At 36.8% G+C, this 23010-nt stretch overlaps 1 protein-coding gene across 1 annotated transcript; it reads right to left on the reverse strand.

Annotated features, from left to right (window-relative positions):
* Nucleotides 1–1810: 1810 nt before the first annotated feature.
* Nucleotides 1811–19441, reverse strand: ANXA1 (annexin A1). Its single transcript, XM_017807405.1, has 13 exons — nt 19352–19441; nt 15534–15612; nt 13328–13421; nt 12460–12554; nt 11024–11137; nt 10350–10440; nt 9307–9386; nt 8338–8394; nt 6909–7002; nt 6212–6307; nt 5133–5191; nt 4141–4263; nt 1811–2199 (listed from the first exon to the last, which is right to left on the reverse strand). The coding sequence occupies exons 2-13, from the start codon at nt 15597–15599 to the stop codon at nt 2140–2142; spliced, it is 1029 nt and encodes a 342-aa protein (XP_017662894.1). The 5' UTR covers nt 15600–15612; nt 19352–19441; the 3' UTR covers nt 1811–2139.
* Between the last annotated feature and the right edge of the window lie 3569 nt (nt 19442–23010).

Below are 23010 nucleotides of genomic sequence, written 5' to 3' on the forward strand. Positions count from 1 at the left end.
ATTTTATGTGACATTTTGTCCTTTGATGCAAAAGGATAAGTGCAAACAATATCTAAACAACCTTTGCTTACTTGTCTTCTGTGGTAACCCAGATTTTCTTAACAATATTCTGACTAGAGTCAAACTACTTAGACCTCGTAAGGTAAACATACGCAGGTATTTTTCCCAAGAATGCCTGGCCAGTGGAAAGATTAAAAAAGGTTTATTTCAGATGCCAGGACCACTTTTTTACCATGTTACACAGACCGGGCCTCTAGGGGCAAAAGGCAATGCCCTTCCTCCTCCAAGGCTTTTTGTATCTTCTCTCTCTCCTCCCTGACTTTCTCTGGCCCAAGGAAGCCTTGTCCATGTCTGCAAACATGTTATCTCTCTGCATACCAGAGAGCAAGGCTGAGAACTTCTCTTGCTGTGCAGTGGAGGGGAAGCATTGAAACTGCCTTTGAGAAAGAGCCACCACCCAGGCAGAAAGCCTTCCTGGCAAGATGAATTCTAACTTTCTGTTACAAATTCTTCTGGATGTGTATGTATTCCTACAGATCTGCACTTACATTTTGCTGTTGATGCGTTTATTAATTTGCATAGAAAAAAAAGACTATTTGTGCTGGTCCATTTAATTCTCTGTCTCTCCCCTTTACTGTGCACATTGCTTTTTAGGAAAAGAGTTGCCCTTTCTTAATGCCAGGAAATCACCTTTCTACTTAGGTGTTAGCATAACTGAAAACCATTCTTTTTTTTACTTTAGAAACATCCTTCATGTCTGCTCAAACCATCTTGAGGCCTTCTGCCAGTGAAATAGATGGTGCAATCACTCTGTTTCACAAGTATTAACCTCAGCCCTACTTTTTTGCAGTACAAAAGTTTCTGGACTATAGTAGTTTGTTGCATATTTCCCATGGAAATAGCAAGTTATAATAAATACATCATAACCTTGAAAACACTTGTGAAATAGCCATATGAGTAGAATTTTTATCAAAAGCATCTGTTTTTTTTAAATGTGTATGGAAGTAGTTCCCTAACCATACAGAAATGTGTGCCTCTTAGACAGGAATGCATGCCTAGGGGGATTTAACTCGCTTGTTGGAGTAGTAAAACTGTGTATGGTCCTGCAAAACTCACAATCAGATAACAACTGTTTTTCTATTAATAGCACATTTAACTTTATACTAACTCCTCCTGTACTCAAAATGAAAATGCTAGGTGCTCATTTGTTGTGTTTTGAAGTTGAATCATTTGGCTGGACTCTCACAAAGAACATGTTGCTGCTTACACCCTCTTGAACTCAGCCAAAAAATGACTCCTTCAAAAAATTTTTAATAACTACTTCAGCTTTAATTGGAACTAATTTTTAAAACCTGCTATACTCAAAACTTCTTCTCTCTTTTGTTTGGGGGGTGCAAACCTGTCCTTGGTAAAGAACTCGATACTTTTGCAAATGGCCAATTGTTTGAGTCATTAACCTTGAACATTTCAGTCTGTCACAATGAGCTATGAAGAATTTTTCAATTCTTTTCTTTCTTTTTCCACTAAATACAACAGATTTATTTACTCTGCAATATAAATTAGAAAGAACAAGATAGAGATATTGTTAGCTTTTTTATATTTTTAACAAGTTAATTTTTTTTAACAGGTTATCTTTAGGTGTTTTTCATGTATCTGGCTTACATAAACCCTAGCTGAAGTGAAATGAAAGGTGCAAACTCAGCTACACAGTCTGATATTTCTACATTATTTTTTGATTAAGTTATTTACTGATTTTCACATACTGTACTCAGACAACTTGAAATTAAATGCAGAATAGCAACGAAGGACATACGAAGTTCCACATGGCTTAATTTTATTTTTTAAAGTTTATTTGCTTAGAATAAATGAAGACTTTACCATTTTCTTGAATAATCAAGCAAATAGAAACTTGTGGGTATTCTTTGACTTTGGATAAATGATAACAAGAGATATTAATGCCATTCAGAATAAAGATACTGAAAAAAAAATACATTCTGGGTTACAGGTTTACAACAAAATACATATGGACCAAGTACCAGTCCACAGAAACCTCACGATGTAAAGCCTGCCTTTTATATAGACAGGTAAATATATAGACCTTTATCAACTGGGCTTGAGTGTGTTTCAGGAACATAAAACTTAGTTATCACTTCCACATAAAGCCACCAGGATGCTTTCATAATCCCCTTTGAGTTCATCCTGTCAATTTAAGCACAAAACCCCCACAATTGTTAGAATAATGGTCTTAAGTGAAATAAATTTCAATAAGCATTCAATATACACGTACCAAGCATCAGTGCTTCACCTAAATAAATTAATCACTTGATAATACACATGTTCACCATAGACTGTGCTGCAACTGAGTACCCTCAGTGAAATTATCTGTACAACCTAGAAATAAACACATGCATTTCCAGAGTCTCGCAGTTGTAGACAAGGTGTTGACCTGGACCGGACGCCAGGTGCCTACCCAGCCTCTCTATCACTCCCCTTCCCAGACAGACAGGGGAGGGAGTAAGATGTGAAACAACTAGTGGTTTAGGAAAAGGAAGTTTCTTAAAGCAAAAGCTTATGCGTGCAAAACTGACACAAAACATAACAAGGTTTATTCTCTACTTCCCATGAGCAGCAATGTCCGGCCATTTTCCTAGAAGCGGGGCTTCAGCAACATGTAATGGTTCCTTAGCAGGCAGCCATTGAAGACAATGAGTGCGTGCCTTCCTGCTCCTTGCCCCAGCTTTTATAACTGAGCTGACGGCATACGGTCTGGAATATCCCTTTGGTCACTTTGGATCAGCTGGCCTACTTGGGTCCCCTCCCAGGATCTTGCCCTCAACTGAGGAAGGAATGTTACAGTGCTAATGCTGTGCTCAGCAGCAGACAAAACACTGGTGTGATCAACACCCTTCTAGCTACCAATGCAAAGCACAGCGCTGTGAGGGCTACTATGGGGAAATGAACTCAGCCAGATCCAGTACAAAAGGCCAGGAGATTTAATGGCAAAAAAAAAGAAGGGAAGCACAGGAGATTTCTAGACATCCAGGAGCTTAAGCTTTTCTTCTCTAAATATAGTGAAAGTTCTTCCTTGACCAGTGACGTCCAATGTTCATTAATATTAAAACACTATACACATTGTGTCTAGGAGTATCTCAAACAAAGGCTAATACTGCAGAAATACTCTATCCACCATGGGATATTCAGCTTGGTAAAAATGGATATTACGCATTAAGTATGCAGTGTAATTATTACATGCTTTGTTTTCTCTAATTTGAATCTACTTTTCAGAGACATATGAACTGTTTAGTGTAGCCGTGCTATGCTTCAAGACATTTGGATGCAATTATCACTCTAGGACATGATGAGGTGATGTACTTACATAGCAAATTACAGTTCACCCACATTCGTGAGGGAAGAATAAAAGTAACCTTTGGCACCTAACTGAAAAAGTAGCAGACACCAATAAAAATCCAAAAGGTATTTTGATACATGTAGAGAGTAGGTTTCTACTCCAATCAAGATTTTTTTTTTGTCTGCACTACTAGCCTCCAAAAAGATGCTTTACCCTTTTCCAAGTTTAGCTTTCATCAAGTCCCTCACTGGTTAAATTTTCCAGAAAATACATTGGGTAGTCAGTCTCTTTTGAGAAAATATTTTTGTTAGTTTAACTCATTTACTTAGGTCATCTGGAAAGCAGGCCAAATAAATATTAATAAAAGTTAACATGTATTTGCAGGAGTACCTCAAATGCTAAAACCCAATAGCCAGTTTCGTCAAATGTCTCCCATAGAGCTGTCAGGGCAATCATCTCCACTCTCCTGCCAAGGTACTTTGTGTCTGCCTAAATACAGGAACTTGGGGATATTGTAATCTCCATTCAGCTCTTGGCTTCTATTGAAAGATGATATCCTGAGATATGTATCGTTACTAACAAAGTACTATCCCTTTTCTGACAAAAAATGGACTCAGAAAAGGAATTAGTTCTACCACCATGTGGACCATTGGAAACATGAGTTACTCAGTTACAATGAGATACTCAGGATGAACTGGTGACTGAGGAGCAGAAGAGTTAACAAACCTTCACTGGACTTCAAAAATCCTCTGGTTGTTTTGCATTTGTATGTCACTTGAGAGAAAACCTACCATAATGGCTTGGCGGAGAGAGATGCCATACAGCCTCTTGTAATAGCCTTTGATCTCATTCATATCCACTTCATGGCGTGAAACCATGATTCTGATGAGGTCTTTGTGCCGTGTCCCAGAACCCTGTTAAAAAAAAAAAGAAAGGAGGAAAAAAGAAAAAAAATGGAAAAGAATGATACTACTTATGTCATTGAAACATCTTTAATCAAGTTTTTTGTGTTAATCCATCATACTTCTTTGCAGGTGGACAAATCCCACATCCTTTTCCTTAAAGCATAATGGGGACCTCTCTTATCTTCCTTCTGTTCCCTATGAGCACAATTCACTTCTAACAGTCTACCTCCACCCTGAATTTTTTTTACATATTTCTTTTATCTGTTTCTTGAAAAGAGTCATCTCCTTCACAGTGCTTGCTAGACATCAGACACAACCTAGAGTTCACTGTCTTTTTTCATTATTTTTTTAACAGTGCAATGATCTGTATCTTCATAATGTTTCACTCAATTTTTCACATACTGTTCCTAAACAAGTCACAAGAGTTGTGACAATACCTGCATACTAGACTGTTTCACAGTCTCCAGCTGCCTCACTCAACTTGGGTTCCAGATTTGCCAGAAGGATCATGGATGTCTCATCAAATATTAGACTTCCACAAGGTTCGTGCTCGTGCTCCTATTTCCTTCTCACTAATATTTTTGTGGTTTCACAAGTAAGAAAAGTTCCAGTCAGCTTTCTGTTACTGTTGACTGTGAAAGATATGTGTGGATGGATAGACGCCCTCCTGAACACACTGCAGCACACAGACAGCTCCTCCTATGGAAAGACTCTCAGGTTTCAAAGGCAGGAACAGAAGGAGTGAACAAAATACACTGAATTTCCTTCCACAGTCTTTTTCTATCACACGAAGAGCTTAGAGAGCTCTAGCTAGCTTGTTATTTTTCAGCTTATAAAGCACCTCATGTTTACAAAGAGAAGTTCTTTATTTAGGTTACCTTCATCGCCAAATGGAGTTTTTCAGCAAAGAAAGCCGGCTTGCTTGTGGCACACTTCACTGTAATGAAGCAGTGAGATAATGTCACTTCTGCTCTACATGTAAGAAGTAACAGAAAACAAAAGTCTGGCAAAAGAACACTTTAAAAACAGTCTTATTGTTCCTACCAGCACATCCTATTTATGTACTTCTTTGTTACCTGTCTCAAAAATATAGGAGAGGGAGCAGTTCCTTTCCTCTGTCTATTCAGAAAACAATTCAGTCAGGGAATTCAGTTACTATAAAGACAAGAGTGTTCTCCCTAGTTTACTGCCACAAAATTAAGGAAGAAAAGAAGAAAAAGGTGAAAATATTTATGTCTTCTACAGAAGAGCTGAAGGTTATGATCTGATGTTTTGCAAACCAAGTTATGGTAAGTACTTGCCTTACACTTTTGATATTAAGAAGTATCTGATGGAAATAATTCTTTTATTCAAAATATGCTGGATAAAAAATATTATGTGATATAAAAGCTGAGAACAAAACAGGTGCCTGGCTCCTGATTCCATGCCTGGTCCACTTGTTAGAATCAGTCCCTACCTGACCTTATTGTTCATGAAGAACAGTCACTAGCTTTATATGAATATTTTCTTGAACACAACCACAGAAGGAAATTTGTTATATTTTTAATAGTCATATATTAAAAGTGTTTTCACAAAACTTGGAGAAGAGTGGGTTTGGTTGAAGACAAGTTTAAAACTATTGGGTTTTCTATACAAGTTGTGCTTGTTGTTTTTGGCATAGTGACTTCTTATAAAGGTTTTTTTGTGTTGACAATTCATCTGTTCTCTTTAAAAGATTGTCCCATATATCAGGAGAGGTATTTCTAGTAATTCATCAGCAGATAGGTTAATTAATTTTAGATAAGTTAATTAAATCACTATGATTTCATTAGATTTTTATTTTTTTTTTTACTTAGGAAGTTTCTCAGTGAAGCAGGGCAAGTCCAGAAGAGTTCCTGATCAGAGCAAGTGTAGCAAAAGTAAAACTTAAGTTTTCAGTCAGTACATACAGTAGGTTGCAATGTACAAAACCACTTACCAAGGGCAGTGAGGCAATTCTCAATGTCACCTTTGAGCTCCAGATCCAGTACTTTGTTCATGTCATGCTTGCTGTATTTGCTGTACTTCTGAAAGACTAAATAAGGGAAGAAAACTGAGTGAATAGAGATGAAAATACAGTACTGCCTCTGCCTCATTCTGCCTCTTCTGTTGCAGCAGAGGACTGTTTGTAAGGCATCTTTCTCATTTTGTTCAGACAGTACAGTGTAAAAAGCAGTATTACTTCATGGGCTGGTGAAGTCTGCATATGGAATGGGATTTTGTTAGGATGGAAGGGTTCATGTTCCCATCGGTGAGGGTAGAAGTGGTCCACTGGCTATCAGAGCCTGTGACATTGTGTGATAACCCTCTATCTAGGGCAAAGTGGCTTAGGAGCAAGACTATGTTGAGGAGTATTCAGAACCTCTGTCACACTGATTGCTTGGCATTGTGATCACTAGCCATTTGAGACTTCATGGTAACAGTTTTGTTAACAGCCTAAATGATATTGCTCATCTCTACCACGGAAAGAACAGCCAAGCTGCCAAGTGCACCCTTAGTCAGCAAGCATTCTTCCAATTACAAAGACCTTTGTAGCAGCCAGAGTCACATCTTGATAATCTATATCCTCTCTGAATTCATGAGCAGGCCATGTGCAAAATCCATGCCAGAAAAGCACAAAGTTTCATTCAACATACCATTTCGAAGATGTGGGTAGCTTCTCGTAGTAAGAATAGTAATAAACACATTAATATCTGTTCCTTTTCTTTTCTCTCCTGCTTCGTACAAGGCCTGTCATAAAGAAAAGAAAGTAGTAAAGTCAATATTGGAATAGTAAAACTCAATCAGGAATACTGTACTTCTGAGAGTCACTGCTTGTCAGCAATGAACCCCAGCCCTTGACACAATCCATAACAAAACTCTACCCTACCTCAGACTACTCTAGCTCTGTCAAGTTATACTTCGTATTTCACTTATAATAGTACTTAGAAAACACAGTGTAGCTAGAAAATATACTTTCAGACAATTTACGATCATCATCTAGCTCACACAGATATACTTCATTCTTGAATTAAGTTATTTTTCATTTATCACGATATGATACCAGTCTGCATGGGAGTTTAGGACTGGTAGGCATTCTTAATACTAACAAATTATCTCTGCTATTAACTGGTCCAATGTGCAAGAGAAGGCTATGCACCAAGTACTCCTTGTCTTTCCAGGAGTGACTTTTGCTTCCAAGAAAGTAAGAAACAAACCAGTCTCCTTCACTTTCCTTACCTCCTCAAACCTGTTTAAAAGTAATTATTAAAGACTGCCACACAGCACAAAAAGACTCAACAACACTCTGCATAAAGATAAATAGTACTGAACTTGAGCTTAGACAGAGTATTAATTTACTTTCATATCTAGGGCTGATGACAGAACTAAACTCTTTATGTACCAGGAATAAAAGCGGTATTTCTCCATGGCCTTTTTTTTTTTCTGGATTTTTTAAAAATCAGTTTAAAGTCTATCTACATTTAAATTGTAACCATGATGTCAGATTTCTCAGGAAAGACTACTAAGTTTTACCAAGACTTTAACAATAATAGTCCCATTAATGGTGGAAGAAAGAAGGAAAAGAATAGATGTTTATTTTAGAATTACTGAGAAAATGACTGTGAAGTTTACCCAATAATTTTGAAAGGTTATCACTCCAAAGCAATAGCTTTGGCTAACACACTGGTCAAGGTATGCTAGCTAGTTATGCACATAGATGAGTACACCTTTGTCCCTCAATTCAAGAACTGTGTTAAAAATGGAAGGAAGATTAGACCTAATTCCTCCACTTGTTGACCTGTACTTCAAATGGTCTGCACACTTTATATGAACTAGAAGAAGCCTTGCAGAAACATTTCTGAAGCTAGATATTAGGTTGAAGATCTAATTTCCTTCCGATAATGAAGCTTACATGAACTTCATGTAAGTGAAGTATTACTTCATGTAAACACTATACCCTCAGAAAAGATTGCTGTATGACATTCTCTATTTGGTCTGCAATGTACAGGATTCAGGCAGAACATGTGCAGCCAGTGTAATCTCAAGTAAGTCAGAAGTTCTGTGGAGAGCCAAGTATGATCTTACCCTGGCATCATTGTCAGCAAGCTCATGATTCACATGAGAATCTTCACATCGGTCAGCCTACATAAGGAAATAAACAAAATTTCACTGGTTCTCACAATCATTCAGTTCACTAAAGCTCAACACTTTGGAGTTCTGCAGAACGACTGTCATATCAATGTATAACTGGAAATATTTACAGTTATGACAATCATTCTATGAATAAAGCTGTTATATTTGTAATCAATCAAATTTCAGACTTCTAAGGCCACAAGCAACTTATTTCTTAAGTCCTACATGAAAATCCACAGGAAATATTCTTTCTTGATGTGAAATTGCAGGCTTAGAACCTGTGATCTGCTCCCTGGTGATCATTCAATAGACTTCTTTCAAGTTGATTTGGAAGCAAAAACTGAAAAACCAAACCATGGACATATCAAAAAATAATCTTGTGTGCAGGTACAAGCTTCATATATATACTCAAAAATCTATGCATTTTTATCAGGAAGCTCCAGTGTTTAAACTCAGCTTTTGAACATAAATTTAAAAAATGCTTTGTCCACTTGTTAACTCCTTGCCCTTGTCCCATTATCTAAGTACTGGAAACATACCTTAACAGCAGGACAAAAGGTTTATTTCTCTAATTGTAAGTATTTCTGCTTTTTCTATTTCTAGTCAATTGACATGACATTATGCCTGTTGTTTTTTCAAGTGCTTAAAGACAGCACCAAAAAAGTCTTAAAAGCATGACTGATAAACAACAAATATGTTTTAAAATAAAAATAATGTTTTTTAAAATGCATTCAGGATAAAATCTCATTGTACTTTGTTTAAGAAAAATTACAACTGATCTAGGATATGAAAGTAAAAAGCAATGTAAGGAAATAAACATTACCCAAATCTTTATTTATCGTGTGACTCTCTAAAATAGTCTTGATAATATTTATTTTTTATTACAGATAATGTCACTCAAAATACCTAAGCACAGCATACCTTGGCTAGAGCAACCAAAGCCTTCTGAAAGTCACCAGATGTGTCAGAGATAATGTCTTGTGTCAGATCTCTCTTCAGCACTGAAATCAAATTGCAGTTTGTTTGGAAGTTATCATCTAGGTTGGCCAGATAATCTTTAAATGTCCTTTCCAAACCATCCTAGGATCTTTTTCAGTCTTTTCTTAATTCCCCACTTAAATATGCCCACTAGAAATGCAGTTGTCTTACTTTCTCTCATTTAGCTTCTACTGAAGAAGTGTATTTGTAATGTATCCTGTAAAATTCTAAGATATGCGGTGAAATTGGAGGTTAAACCCAAAATCTGATGAAAAATGTCCTTCTCCAAGGTCTTGTGGGTAGCATTGTCTTGGGCTCTGCTTGTGAAATACACAAGATTTTTTCTGAGCTGCTTTTTTTTTCATTCTTATTTCTGTCTCTTTTTACCAGTACTGAACTAAACCAAAACGCTTTCCAGAAAAATCAAGCTATTAATTTGGGCTTCTAAGATTATTTGAATGGAAATGTCTCAGAAAACTTGGCTCATAATCTCTGAAAACATGATTTAATTAGACAACACAGTAAACTTGACCTATATGACAGACACCACACTACATTTTATTTCTTTAAATATTTTCCTCCTGTAGTTCACTGGTTGCTCCTACTGCTAACATTGTCTGTGTTTCTAACTCAATAAGCTTTTTTTTCAAGCCTAGTGATATCTCCAAAAGTCAGCCTTGTTTAGTTACAAGGGAAGAAAAGCAGCTCAGTTTAACATGCATTCTAGAAAACATCTAAATGTGTGACTCATTCCATGAGACACCCACAGTTCTGGCAGTGATGATGTACTTTTTCCTTCTCTACTGGGATCTACTTAGGTCGGAAAAAGTCAGTATGACGTCCCTCCCCCACAACTCCTTCAAATTTTTTGTGAAGCTTCATTTGCCTCCTGTAATGTTCTCTACCTCTCATACTAAGAAGTGAGGCTGTGATTCTAATGTGCCTATTACAGAGTTGTACCATTAATACTTCTTGCTCTGAATTACCTTCTTTGTAGTATCTGTTGGCTTCTTTGATCTCTTTGTTGTTTCTTGAGGCCAGAATCTCAATTAAGGTATTTTCATCAGTTCCAAGCCCCTAATAAAAGTGATTGAATCTTCAGAAATGTCATTCAATAGAACAAACTTAGAATTTGTAACAGAAATTAGATGCAAATCACTGACTTGGCTTTGAAGGCGTCACGTGGAACAAGAAATAAAAATTAAAAACATTGAGCTTCCACACAACATTGTTATTTCAGCTGTTTTGAAATTAAAATGTTATCACATTTAATATCCTAGTACCCAAAAGAAGTGCTAAAGGGACCAAACAGTGCACATAAAAATAGGAATGTAAAATCTATGAAGAAAAATACCTTCTTCTCTTTTTGTTTTCCCTTATGTGAACATGTATGTAAACTATGGCTCTCTATCACTATATTAGCAACCCATTCTTAGAAGGCAGAGTTCATTCTCACAAAACAGTCTCCTCCGACCTGAAATTCAGTACAGATTACTGGGTCTTGCTCCATAATCTGAATTACCAGTATACATTTGTTTTGCAAAATGAGGTTAAAAAAAACCAATGCACAAGCTTTGCAGTTGAAGTCCAGTGTAACTTACAGGCCCTGATAATTACTTATGTTCTTTAACAAAATTTATCTCTGAAGATTTTGTCTTACCTTCATAGAGGCTCTTAATTCTTCAGCATCAAACTGAGCTGGAGTTTTGAGCAAAGCCACAACAACATCTTCTAAGTGGCTTTTCAGGACTTTTTTCAAAGCTTCTTCCAGACTCTGTGTCAAGAAGAATAAGAAACACACTAAGCCAATGAATGGTAAAGATGTAGCTGCAGTTCAGCTACAGTCCAAAAATTAGTCTGACCTCCAATGAACCTCAGTCTACATCATCCCCTTGGCTACTAAAAAAGATTATGAAGACCTACATTAATTTTTTGTCACCTTTATGTTAATCAAATCATCAGGGTTTTTCAGTAAATATTCAGAAGTGTTTTCACACATTGCAGTTCAGCTGTATTCACCCATTTACTGCATCAGAAGATGACTCAACACAGGCTGCTTGTTTTTCAAGAGAAGGTAATGCTGTATTGTTCTTAAAATTATGACTAAGTTGCTTATGTGGATAACATTTAAATTTATCCACTTATTGCATGAAGGATACAGAATTTGCAGGGGAAACTCTGGACATATATAAACAAAATCACAAGTCCTGAAATTAAGATATGGGCTACATTCTAATTTGACCTAAATTTAAGTGAAAAAAAAATTAAAAACCATATTTATTCTGCCTCTTATCTGAAAATCCCCAGTACTCTTATTTTGTTACATTAAACATTTCAGCCCTATTGTTCACCATGCATGAGTCCAAGCTGTAGCTGTGAGAGTGAGAAGATCAACCTGCTTTGTCAAGATAGGTAAACCAACCAGATTATTTCAGAAACAAGCCCTATGTCCGTAATTAGTATTGTTCTGCTTTAGATGGTGTGCCAGGAACTAGGGTATCTGATAGTTTAACATCATTAGTCTCCCTGTATCTTTAAAGTTATATTTTGATATAGTCATTTAAAAAATATAATTGCAAAGCTGGAGCTTCCTCTAAGGGAGGAGAGAGCTGTGAAAACCACAAGTGAGGTTTTCCTGAACATAAACAGGAAATCTAGGCTAAAACAAGATATTAGACTTATTTTCTGACTTGGCCTTTAAAATAACACTTAAAGGAATCCCTGTTCCAAGAAGCAAATGCTAAGTAACTTCAGTATTGCCAACTGTGAAATTGCAATTTCAATTTAGAGTTACAAGTTTAACTGAAGAAAATCTGTAATAGAGAAGAGTAAGAGCAATTTAAACACATAGAAACATGTAGTAACTTCCAAGCTTCTCGGTTCCAGGGACTAGCAGTTTTATCACTCAGAGGTAAGAAAACACTGACAGCTGTAGGCCCAGCCCTATACCAGTGGTGGTATATTTATGGAACAGTATTATGGTCCTGTAACTCTCCTATCCAATTCAGTATTCTGTCTAGATTCATACATGCCATCTAACCCAGGAGAAACATTGATATTCTGAGTGTAAATATAATCTTGGCTAGAATACTTTACCTTTCCTTTAGTCTGCTGATAGGCAGCTTTGATCTGCTGACGCTGAGCATTTGTTCTTTTAGTCAAGATGTCAATGATGGTAGCTTCATCCACACCTATGAATCACCAAACAACAAAAATTCCAATATATTCAAAATATATGCATCATTTAGCCAATTGTATTTTTATTATTATTTGCTTCCTGTCATATTTTGATTTCTTGACACACTTAAGTTTAACTGAAAGTGTAATCATTATGGACTCATAATTAGTGCTGTAGTAAAGAAACCAAATAAATAGATTCCTATAGAACTCAAAAACGTATGTTTCTGCAATTTCATACAGAAATTCTTAAAGTATCCTGAGTGCAGAACTTCCACTAAACTGAAAACAATAACAAAAAAACTAAAAAAAAGAGATGGTATATTCATTTAATCTCATTTAGTCAAACTGAAAAAGGTTTCAAAGTACAGATGAAGTGCCAAATGTGAATTTCATTAAAAAAGAGAAGCACAATAGAAGCATGCACTACATTATCAGCATATTCACTGCCTCATGCAGGAATGTTAGAGAAATCAAGTCAAAAAGTAATAGTATGGTATGCTATAATACTTTTTCCTTCTCTAGAAATTAAATTTTTACAACCCTTCCTTCAACATATTCAAGAACTTTAATGCAACATTAAGGTCTGAAACTGTAATACAACATCAGGTTATCAAAGAGTTGAGATTCTTTAGCAAGTGGCATAATTTAATGTATTGTCAAGCCTTGAAAAGCAGAGGCACCTCTCCTGCTTGCTGTTGCCTCTTGCTCTGCTATTTTATACAATGCTATTCTGAAAATTTCCTCAGGAAGAGTCTTGGCGTAGCAAGATATATAATCCTCTTACCTTTTACAGTAATAGCCCTGTCCAGAGCAACAACATCAGCTGATGGATCAAAATTAGGGTATGTTTGTACTCCGTGGATACCTTTTGAACTTTTCTGCAGAGAGGAAATAAAAAATAAAATTAAAAATAAAATAAAAATTGCTCTTTCCAAAGAATATTTTTGCAAAGAAGCAATTTTGGATGCCTAAATAAAGTATGCATTTTGGGTTGTCTATTATAGAAGTATGAAGGACACACAATTTTGTAACTCCAGACAATTAAACAGATTCAGCAACGGCTATGCATCAGATTTATTCCTTTCACAGCTCATATATTAAACAGAAAGTACTTCATATATTGTTTTAGGTACCTGAAGACCTGTTTTTCAGACTAAGTTGGATTGTGTAGGAAAACACTTAACTGTCGTATTAGCAAATTATGTCCAAATTTTAAAGGTTCTAAAACTACAATTAAGTCCTACAGGCACTGCCATTAAAGCACTACTAATTTATCTGCTCACCTTATGCAAACTGAGCATCACATTAAGGGTCTTCTCAGATGACTCATATCTAAGGCTATAAACACTTCTTGCATTCAAGATCTGGGAGAAGAATTCAAATCTAATCCTATAAGGAAGTGGAGACCTGTTGCCTAACTTTGAAATTTAAGACGTAAGCCACACTCTACACAAAGCATTATCTACTTATCGCCTTTGGTGAATCTACTCCTAGGTGGTCACTCTCTAATCAGCCTCTAAAGGCCTGTGGGAATTATACAACAGATTACATGGCTTGTCTGAAGTCAGCAACATGACAAATCATGTTAGTGGTAGGACCTATAACTCAATAGTGCTACCTAACTGATGCCTACTTCTTTTTCAGAAGTTACAAGATACCCCAAGATTCTTGGATGAAAAAATTACATAAAATTCCCATTGTTCTGATCTATAGTGAGATTTTTTTATTAGAAAACAAAATCAGTTTAGCTAGACTTTTCAGAGTCACCTGTACTCTTTCTCTTGTTTCAAAAACTGTTATTTTAATTTTTTAATCCTTTGCCATTAAAATTAAACACCACAAGAGAAATGACAAGGTCTTATGAATACATGTTTTACACACAACACTCTGTATTGAATTTTGTACACTTCTAACATCTGTTAGATGTGCATCTCCCTACACAATTTTATCACTAGGAGTCATAAGAGAGCAGACAGACTGCATATTTAAAAGAGTCTTGCATACATTTCAAAACATCGTTGAGACTTGCATGATAAGTCAGCAAAGGAATGGGACTGTTTTGCTGCNTTCCATGACAAACTTATCTACCAGCAATAAAAAACTGCCTGTAACCACCACAACCAAGAATGTCTCAGGACCCTGGGAGTGAAATGGGGATAGGATGGTGAAGTCAAAGTTTTACACACAAAATGTTGTGGAGTCAATATTACAAAATCCACAAAGTCCTAGAGCAGAAAACTTTATTTACAGAAATTTCTCCTATATTTCTTTTCAGTATAATAAGTTCTTTAGGGAACTCCTGTGACTTCGCAGTGTACTGCTTTGCCCTTGCTGACAGTCATTTCAGTATCCAAACCTCATTATCAGAAAGCTTCTCCGTATCATCCTAGTGAAGTAACTCTAAACTTCTCACCACCATATTCCTCCCTTCTAATCTGTATCAGTAGTGATTGTCTGAGATGTTTTATTACATAATGTGTCTCTTTCAAGCATAAGCATGAGATGATATGATAACTAGGACATGTATTAATGACTTTACTTCCTCCCCTACATTCCTGCGTTCCAGCTCCTGGCTTCCTGTTCCTCAGCGTAAGGGTCCCTGATTTTTATGTACATCATCTGAACATGTTCTTACACATTCACACATGCCAGCAACAGATTACTACTTCAAAGAGGCCAATTTGAGTGAATCAGTGACTGGCCACTGGGAATTACAGTTTCATTACAGTAACTACTTTTGCTTAGGAATCGATAACTAGTTAATATGTACAAATAAAAGTAATTTTTTCTGATTATCTGATAGCAGACTTCCTCGGTTATTGCATTATATATTGCAATAAAACTGAGTTCCAGTTCTAATCCATCGAAGTTTTGCCATTGTTTTTCCTCCCTTTGCATGTATGCAAAGCTTTTGGTGGTCTGTGCCTTTAAATCACTTGTAAGAGTACAGAAAAACAAGCATTATGCTCTCAAAAGCTGATAATACTTACAATACATTCCTGCTCCTGATTTTCTATGAACCACGCCTGCTTGAGAAATTCTGATACCATAGCCATGTTGACTGAGTTTCTGGAAAGAGACGCATCAAATTTTAATTTTTCATCATTTTCAGCACCAGTGAAACTCAAGGTTTCCCACTCTCGAAGTCCTTTCTCTATGACATGCAGCAGTTAGTTTCCCAAGTCGTAACTGACCTGTGCTGTTGGAAACAGGGAACTTTGATGTTTGGCAGGGGATGCGATGCTCCACAGCTGCTTGCTCACCCCCATACTCTTAGTTACTTGCAGAAGTTTTAAATTAGTTGGACTAATTGCTTATTAGCAATACCTAAGGATTAGAATTGACTTAAAAAGGGAAGTTACCAGAACCCAATTAGTCTGTCTTTCTCTATCAGCTATACCCATTTAGCTTACTGAGTATTTAATTATTTTCAAATTCAGTGGTAGACAAGTATTCTTGTCTGATCATTTGCTGAGGCTGGAGTTGTTTTGTATCACATCAGGACAAAAGATATTCCCTTGTTAAACATATTCTCATGGGATTTCTTGGACTAGACCCTTTCTAAGGAAGATGCGTAAAAGTGGATATTTTCCTATACATTGTTCTTTTTTCTTACATATTTCCTACAATTTCTACATAATAATAGAGCTTTATGCATTTAAGAAGAGATAAAAAAGCATAACTGTGCTTTTTACCACTTGAAAGGAAAATCCATCCAGCTTTTTCATAAGTAACTGTGCAGAATGGAAAAAAAATATGAGTTGTGATGTTACACTGAGCACTCAAAAATAATTAACAGGTTGCTTCACGCAACCTATCGGTTGTGAAATAGGTGGTGAGAAATTCTCTGTTTGTTAACTGAAATAGTGAGTGAACAGAAAGGAGGAACCAATGGTTTATCCAATAGAGTTATTCAAAATATTTTTTTTTCAAAACACTCTTCCACAGCAAAGTCTAGGGAAGGCTTGGTTTTAAAGCATACATACAAACAATAAACTAATGTTGCTGAGTAAGCCAGACTAATTTTGAATCTAATGTGAAGAGACAAAATTCTATTTGCAGTCTTGTGGTACAGATTATGTAATGTAGATTATATATACAGATATAAAAAATAATGTTGATTATACTGCTAACACATGCTGTAGGTCCTACAGGAAGGGCAGAGACCAGTCTGTTAAAGCAACACACATTTAGGACCAAGCTACGTAGCTACAGTCCAGCTGGTTTTTTTGCCTCATAGCAAAACTGTAAAGCTTACTTCCATGTTCTGCAGACAGCAAAGGAACAGCTACCTCCCACAGCCTGCCTTAAGCACTCCTTACCTCCCCTCTCTGAGGCAGGAACCACCTATATTCTACCTTCCCCAGAAAACCTTTGCTTTTGTGCCCTTCCTTGAACCCCAAGGGCACAAAATTCAGCTCTGCCTGTGCTGCCAGAAAACCTGAAACTGATTCCAAATCTGTATTTGTATGGTATTTAGAGTAGGTCTTAGCTGGGCAAACAATGGTCAGAATATTGTGTAAGTTTTAAGGACTAACTTTTATAACGTGTCATTTGTTCAGGATCAGAAAAGCACACTTACACTGTTATCACAAGAACACTTTTATCAAGCTGTTAGAGTGACTCCCACACCCTTCTTGTATTGACAGAACTTAATGAGGGCAGATGAAGTGGTATCGTACCTGAAGTTCTGCTACATTTTATAACAGAACACACAAAAACCATATGCAGCAGGATGAAAACATTTAAAAGTCTCCATACTGGGTGCACTGAGTCATCAACACCGACGTGTGCTGACATGTGGATTCACAGAGCGTGCAACCATTTAAAACTAAGAAACAAGATTAATTCTCACACCAACTCTAAGAAGAAGAGAGAACAAAACTGTGTTTTGGTTGATAAAATAACACTTCTCCGAGAGAGCTGGTTTCAGGAATGTATCCATGTTTTCTGCGTATCTCCACACCCATCCCTCACACCCAGCTCTAGGGATTTTGCTGCTCTTGGGGTTGGCTAGAGCAGAAGGCTGACATACTACACTGTTTATTAAGCTTCTAAACCTTTATGTATTTTCTAATTTAATTTATACATTAAAAAAATCCATGCCTTAAGAACTAAGTTTAAGGGTTTTTTTCTTTTCAAATAAAGATATTTTGGCCCGCAGATCCATCTATTTCTGTCTAGTAAACAATTTTAATAGAAGTCAAAGTAGGCAATGGCTCTTGAGAGGAGCTAAAAACCTTAGACTGAATTGGCTTAGAAAGATAAGAAACTAACTTACATATAAAACTCTTCTGCTTTATGTGTCTAATAAGAAAAAAGAAGATTGGAATCTAGGAAGACAGCCAGCTCCCTGACGAGGTCTTTCCAAATGCTTTGACTCACGCCACTCTAAAATGCAAACAGCTCATGTAAACAGTATCTAGATCCAGGACAGATACATTCAGCCCAAATATTATTTTAATTTAGTATCAAAAAGACTGAAAGGACTGATGGCTGTCATATTTTTTGTCTACTTTTACGCTCAGGACATAGATTATAAACAGGGAGAAGAAAAAGCATGTGCCTACTGAGTGATACAAACAGAAGTTGACATAGAAAAGCATGATGCTCCTTTCTGTCTACTCCATACCAGATAAGTATTTGAGAGCTATTCTATTTAACAAAATATTGTCCTGTCCATGTGTCCCACTTTCCAATCTGGAATCAGTAGATGTCCTGTTTGAAAGGAAAAAGGATCATGAACTTAAAATATCTCATTTTGAAAAATATTGTGATTTTTATGCATTTTATCATTCCCAATTGGAATGATCAACATTGCAACTGGCTTCCAAAATCAAACAGACTGAAAGCCCTAACTGTTGTTTCACAAAAATTATTGCAATGCTGCTTTCTGTCTGGCTCTTAGTCCCTAAAAGATGCATCCTTGAACTGGACATATCTGAATTTTTGAAAGTTTTGAGAAGGTACTCTACTGAAAATATTTAAAGACACAAACTAAACTTTTAAACTACAGTTTGTGTCAAACAGCAGCATTTATCTATGCTTATTTAACCATATCATGAACCATGTCAGATACATCTCCAGTTACTGTCCAAGGCTAGAGACCAAGATCTTGCTCTAAATTATAGTCATGACACCGTATCAGAAAAACAGGCAATAATTCATTTTGCATTGGAAATTCTGCTGAATATGAAAACACCAGAGAGAAAAACAATCTCATCCTTGTAAAGTTCTGTGGAAAGAACAAACCACAGATGACAGAGCACTTACGTGGCTTTGCCTATGTTCTTAGTCATAAAACCAGGATTTTGCTCTTATTCTTCTAAAAGATTGGTTTGATTTCTAAAGATTTCATCTTCATCATTTTAATGAGCAAAGACTCCTCTATGGTCCCAAAGCAACAAACTGTCGTTGAAGTAACAACAACTGTATCTATATTTTAAGATTCCAAAAAAGAATAGTAGTTTTCTAGGACCTCCAGTTTTACTGTAGATTTCTAGAGCAGCCTACTACAAAGGCAAAGAGAAAGCATTGAAATGGTCAACTTCAAATACATTTCCTTTTAAACTTTTAAGCCTTTTTTAATTCCCTTTATTTAATTCCATTAAATAAAAGCAATAATTGTCCAAACCCTGCCATAAAATATTTCAAAACTGAAAGAACTTCTCCTCCCCACATCCATCTTTTCCTTTGCCAGCAATTCCAACCCACAGAAAATTTGCGCCAGATCACTTGACAAATTCAACATAGGATTCATAAAGTGTGTCAGGTTTACAGAGAGCAGTAATGAACTACAAAAACCTACCTTCCTCCTCACAAATACTGCCTTGCAGGGCTGCACAGTCAGGAATAAAGGAGTAGTGTTCTCAATGCTTTTATAGCCTGTGAGGGAGACTCCACCCAGCAACCAGAGTGTTTCCACAGCGGCAGAAATCATCTGCAGCAATCTGGGTTCTGCCCAAAACAGAGAACCACACGGAAAAAGTCATTGTGAAACTATGTGCTGGAGAAAGCATGTGCAGATTGCAGAAAGGAAAAGACAGCAAATAAGCATGCTGTGGTAGCTCTCCTCCCCTGCCGTGGTGCCATCCCTCACTGTAATAAATTGCCATAAATCTTTCAGGATTGTATGATTAAATGTTAAGAAAACTAAACTTGAGTTACTCCCTTCACATTATGACATGTATGATACCAGTACAAAGTGAATATATTAAGATATATCTTTGCTCATTGCAACTTTTAGATAAAAAAGAGTGAGGAGTCAATGCAGCTTCCTCAATTCACTGAGCTCTGGTGGCTATTAGCTCTACTTCTTCTGCACATGGGCCCATGGCAGAAATGGCCCAGGAATAAAAGAGGTCTAATACTTAATATAAATCCCCCTTTTTTTTTTCTTGAAAAGGAACACCTGGACAAAGCCAGGCTTAATAGAATGGCAATAACTGGCACCTGCATAACTAGAAAGAGGTTGAAACAATCAGATTAGACTCTGAAGATCAAAGTGAGAGTGGTTTGCACAAGCTGAGGGTGTATCCCAGTTTGCTAGAAGTGGTTTTCTGCAAGCACTTCCTCACCAACCCAGCCAAAGACATTTTACAGAACATGTCCAGCATAGCACCTTGCCTGTAGATAGATAGATGAGGAGAAAGGGGAACAGACTGATGTTTATTATTAGAAGGGACCCTCGCAAATTTCTCAAATGTAACACAACATTACATATACATTCCAGCATAGCTTACCCCTTCCTCTGTTTAAAATAGCTCTGTATAAGTGGCTGGGCCCTACACATGTACTGCCCATAGGGTTTGGTTGCAGGTGCGGGGGATAATCTGGCGCAGGATCATCACAGTCAAGGAAGTCCCCTTCCAAACAGGTTAAGGGGAGAGCCTCCAGGAGGGCTGAAGGCGACAGCGGCCGACCACCCCAGTCCTGGGGTAGGAGGGGCCTTGCTGACTCTCATGGGAACCCCTGCCAGCCCCCAGGGAGCACCCAGCCCATGCAACTCTCTGACATCAATTTTCCCCTGCACTTTACTTCCTATTTCCCCATATATTTCATATATTATTTTACGAAAGTATTTCAGATATTTGCATAAACTGAATAATTGAAGGGGCCTACCAACTGACAGTGATATTGTGAGCAAGCTGTCAGGTTGTATTTAGGTTTATTTAATTATGATGTGTGATGTTCAGTTTACTCCTGCACTCCCGACTATCAGAATGATTTTACCAGTCTTATTTCACTTGTGTGAAGTGTTGGCCAAAACTCTGTTTACACTCTTTTTCTGGAACTGTTTCCCTTGTCTATTAATGAACGTATCTAAGGGTAGGAATCAGTGTGCTACAAGTTAGACACTCCTTGATGTCAACTCTTTTTTCTAATATAGTTTCTCCATAATTAGACTATTATCTAATTTTCTTCATAGTAATTTTTCATCTCTGGGGTTTTGTTTCTTGTTTGTTGTGTTTCTTTTTTAATTCATTGTATTTTCTTTAGGGTCTGTGTTTCCATTGTGCTACAACTCATTGCGAAAGCTGTTTGCATTTGCTTTTCCTCCTTCTTAATGGGCGGGCAGATGTTGATTCATCATCTTCCTGGAGCTGGACTGAGTCACCATCTGTGCTAGAGTGCCTTATTGTGTAAAATGCTGACACTTAAAAAATGCAATTTAATTGGATGGAACTCTTAACAATTGTTTATTCTTATGTTTTTAACTGTTACTCCATCATTTGCTTCATAAAGCTGTAACAGTCTGTGTATTGTTGACCTGGCATTAGTTATTCAGAAGTGGCAAAGCATGCAGACACTGTCATAGTGTTCAAATTTCTCATATGAGACAAAAAATAAAGGTTCCTTTTTGTAAACTGTCAGATATGGCCATGCTAAATATTTCTTTTGAGGCTAGTGATAACAGCTCAAGTGGGGAGACAGAATTTCCCCAAGCCTACACAAAATAATAGTACATTGAGTCAGAAATTTTCTTGGAGTTTGAGAGAAACATCAGCAGCCATTAAATCTATTTCAGAGGCTGCTGCCAACCCTGTTGTAGCTCTGTGTTTATTCTATCCAAATTGCCTTAAAGAAGACTTAAATCTGAGGGAACTGGGGAGATGACCATTCTACCTACACTCAGCCAAAAGCTCCAGTTTACAAATGACCTTCAGATTACATATGAGATAAACTTTAAGTTAAAATTGATGCTAACAAATCACATTGTTATGAAATAGCTTTATCCTGAAAGAGCTCCTGAGAGTACTGTCAGGCAATAAGTCGTAAATCAGAGCTCTGCCTGTTTCACACCAGGATAGTTATCCATTTTGAGCCATCTGATATCAAGCCAGAGCCACCTGGAATCTGTGCCTTTCATCTCTTGCACCCTGTGACTTCAATTATCTTCAGTACTTTTATCCACATCTTAAAAAACTACGGAGAAACATTACTCCATTTCCTTAGGCAGCCAGGACTTGCAATGTAGCAGCTGTACTCAAGTTTCAAGCAACAGAGAAGTGATATAGGTGATACAGATCTAAGACTGTGTATAAGTTACAACAGTTTTACCCAAGACAGTAATAGTTCAAAGAAGACATTCCAGAAAGAACACAGTACTCTTACTGATATATATTTGCCAATTCCTATATAAACCCTGTTTTAAGAAACATATCTCAGTTACATTATTCAGAAAAATATCTTTCCTGCATGTTGAGTTACAGTGCCTCCTCAGACCTTCATCTATTCCTTTGACATTACAGCAGATTAGATTTCAAATTCAGTGAGAACAGCTACACTGTCTTCATTTGCACCTAGTATACATGGTTCTAGTCAGTCCATCTAGGGTCGAGTTGTAGTTATTGGTATCCCTGTGATCCAATATACTATGGGATGGATGACATAGAGCCTCAAATCTAGACACAGAACTTTTCTAGTTTCATGCTTAAAAAACCAAAATACATTCATTGGACACAATAAGACACAATCAAAATTGTGTAATATCTTTTATGGCTTCTCTGTTAAAGGCTTTATTTTCATTAGTGTGTTATTTACCAACCAGATCATGTTTCAGCTGTGGACCTCTTTGCAAGCTTGTAAATAGGGAAAAAATTGGACAAAATGCTTTTGTGTCTTGATGCTGATTCAAAATAATTAATAAATATTTTTGAGAAAATTTCTAGCTAGGATTAGCTGAATTTGCTTTTGCAATGCACAGAATATTTAAGACCTCTGTCTTCATAATAGATTTGCCAGCATTTTGTTCTTGCCTCATGAAATACTGAATTGGCAAAAATTCCCAGGCAACAGGAATTCCATGCAATAATCAAACATACACCTACTTCTGTAATTAGGTCTACTACTTACTGCTCACTTAGTTGCAATAAATACCTATTCTGTAGCTCCAGAGATTTTTAGAAGGTTAAAGGGATACTCTGAGTCTCATGGTGAAACAAAGGTTGGCTGTCCAGAAGACAC

This window comes from Lepidothrix coronata, unplaced genomic scaffold (assembly GCF_001604755.1).
Source record: "Lepidothrix coronata isolate B3197 unplaced genomic scaffold, Lepidothrix_coronata-1.0 Scaffold18, whole genome shotgun sequence".
NCBI classification, from domain to species: domain Eukaryota; kingdom Metazoa; phylum Chordata; class Aves; order Passeriformes; family Pipridae; genus Lepidothrix; species Lepidothrix coronata.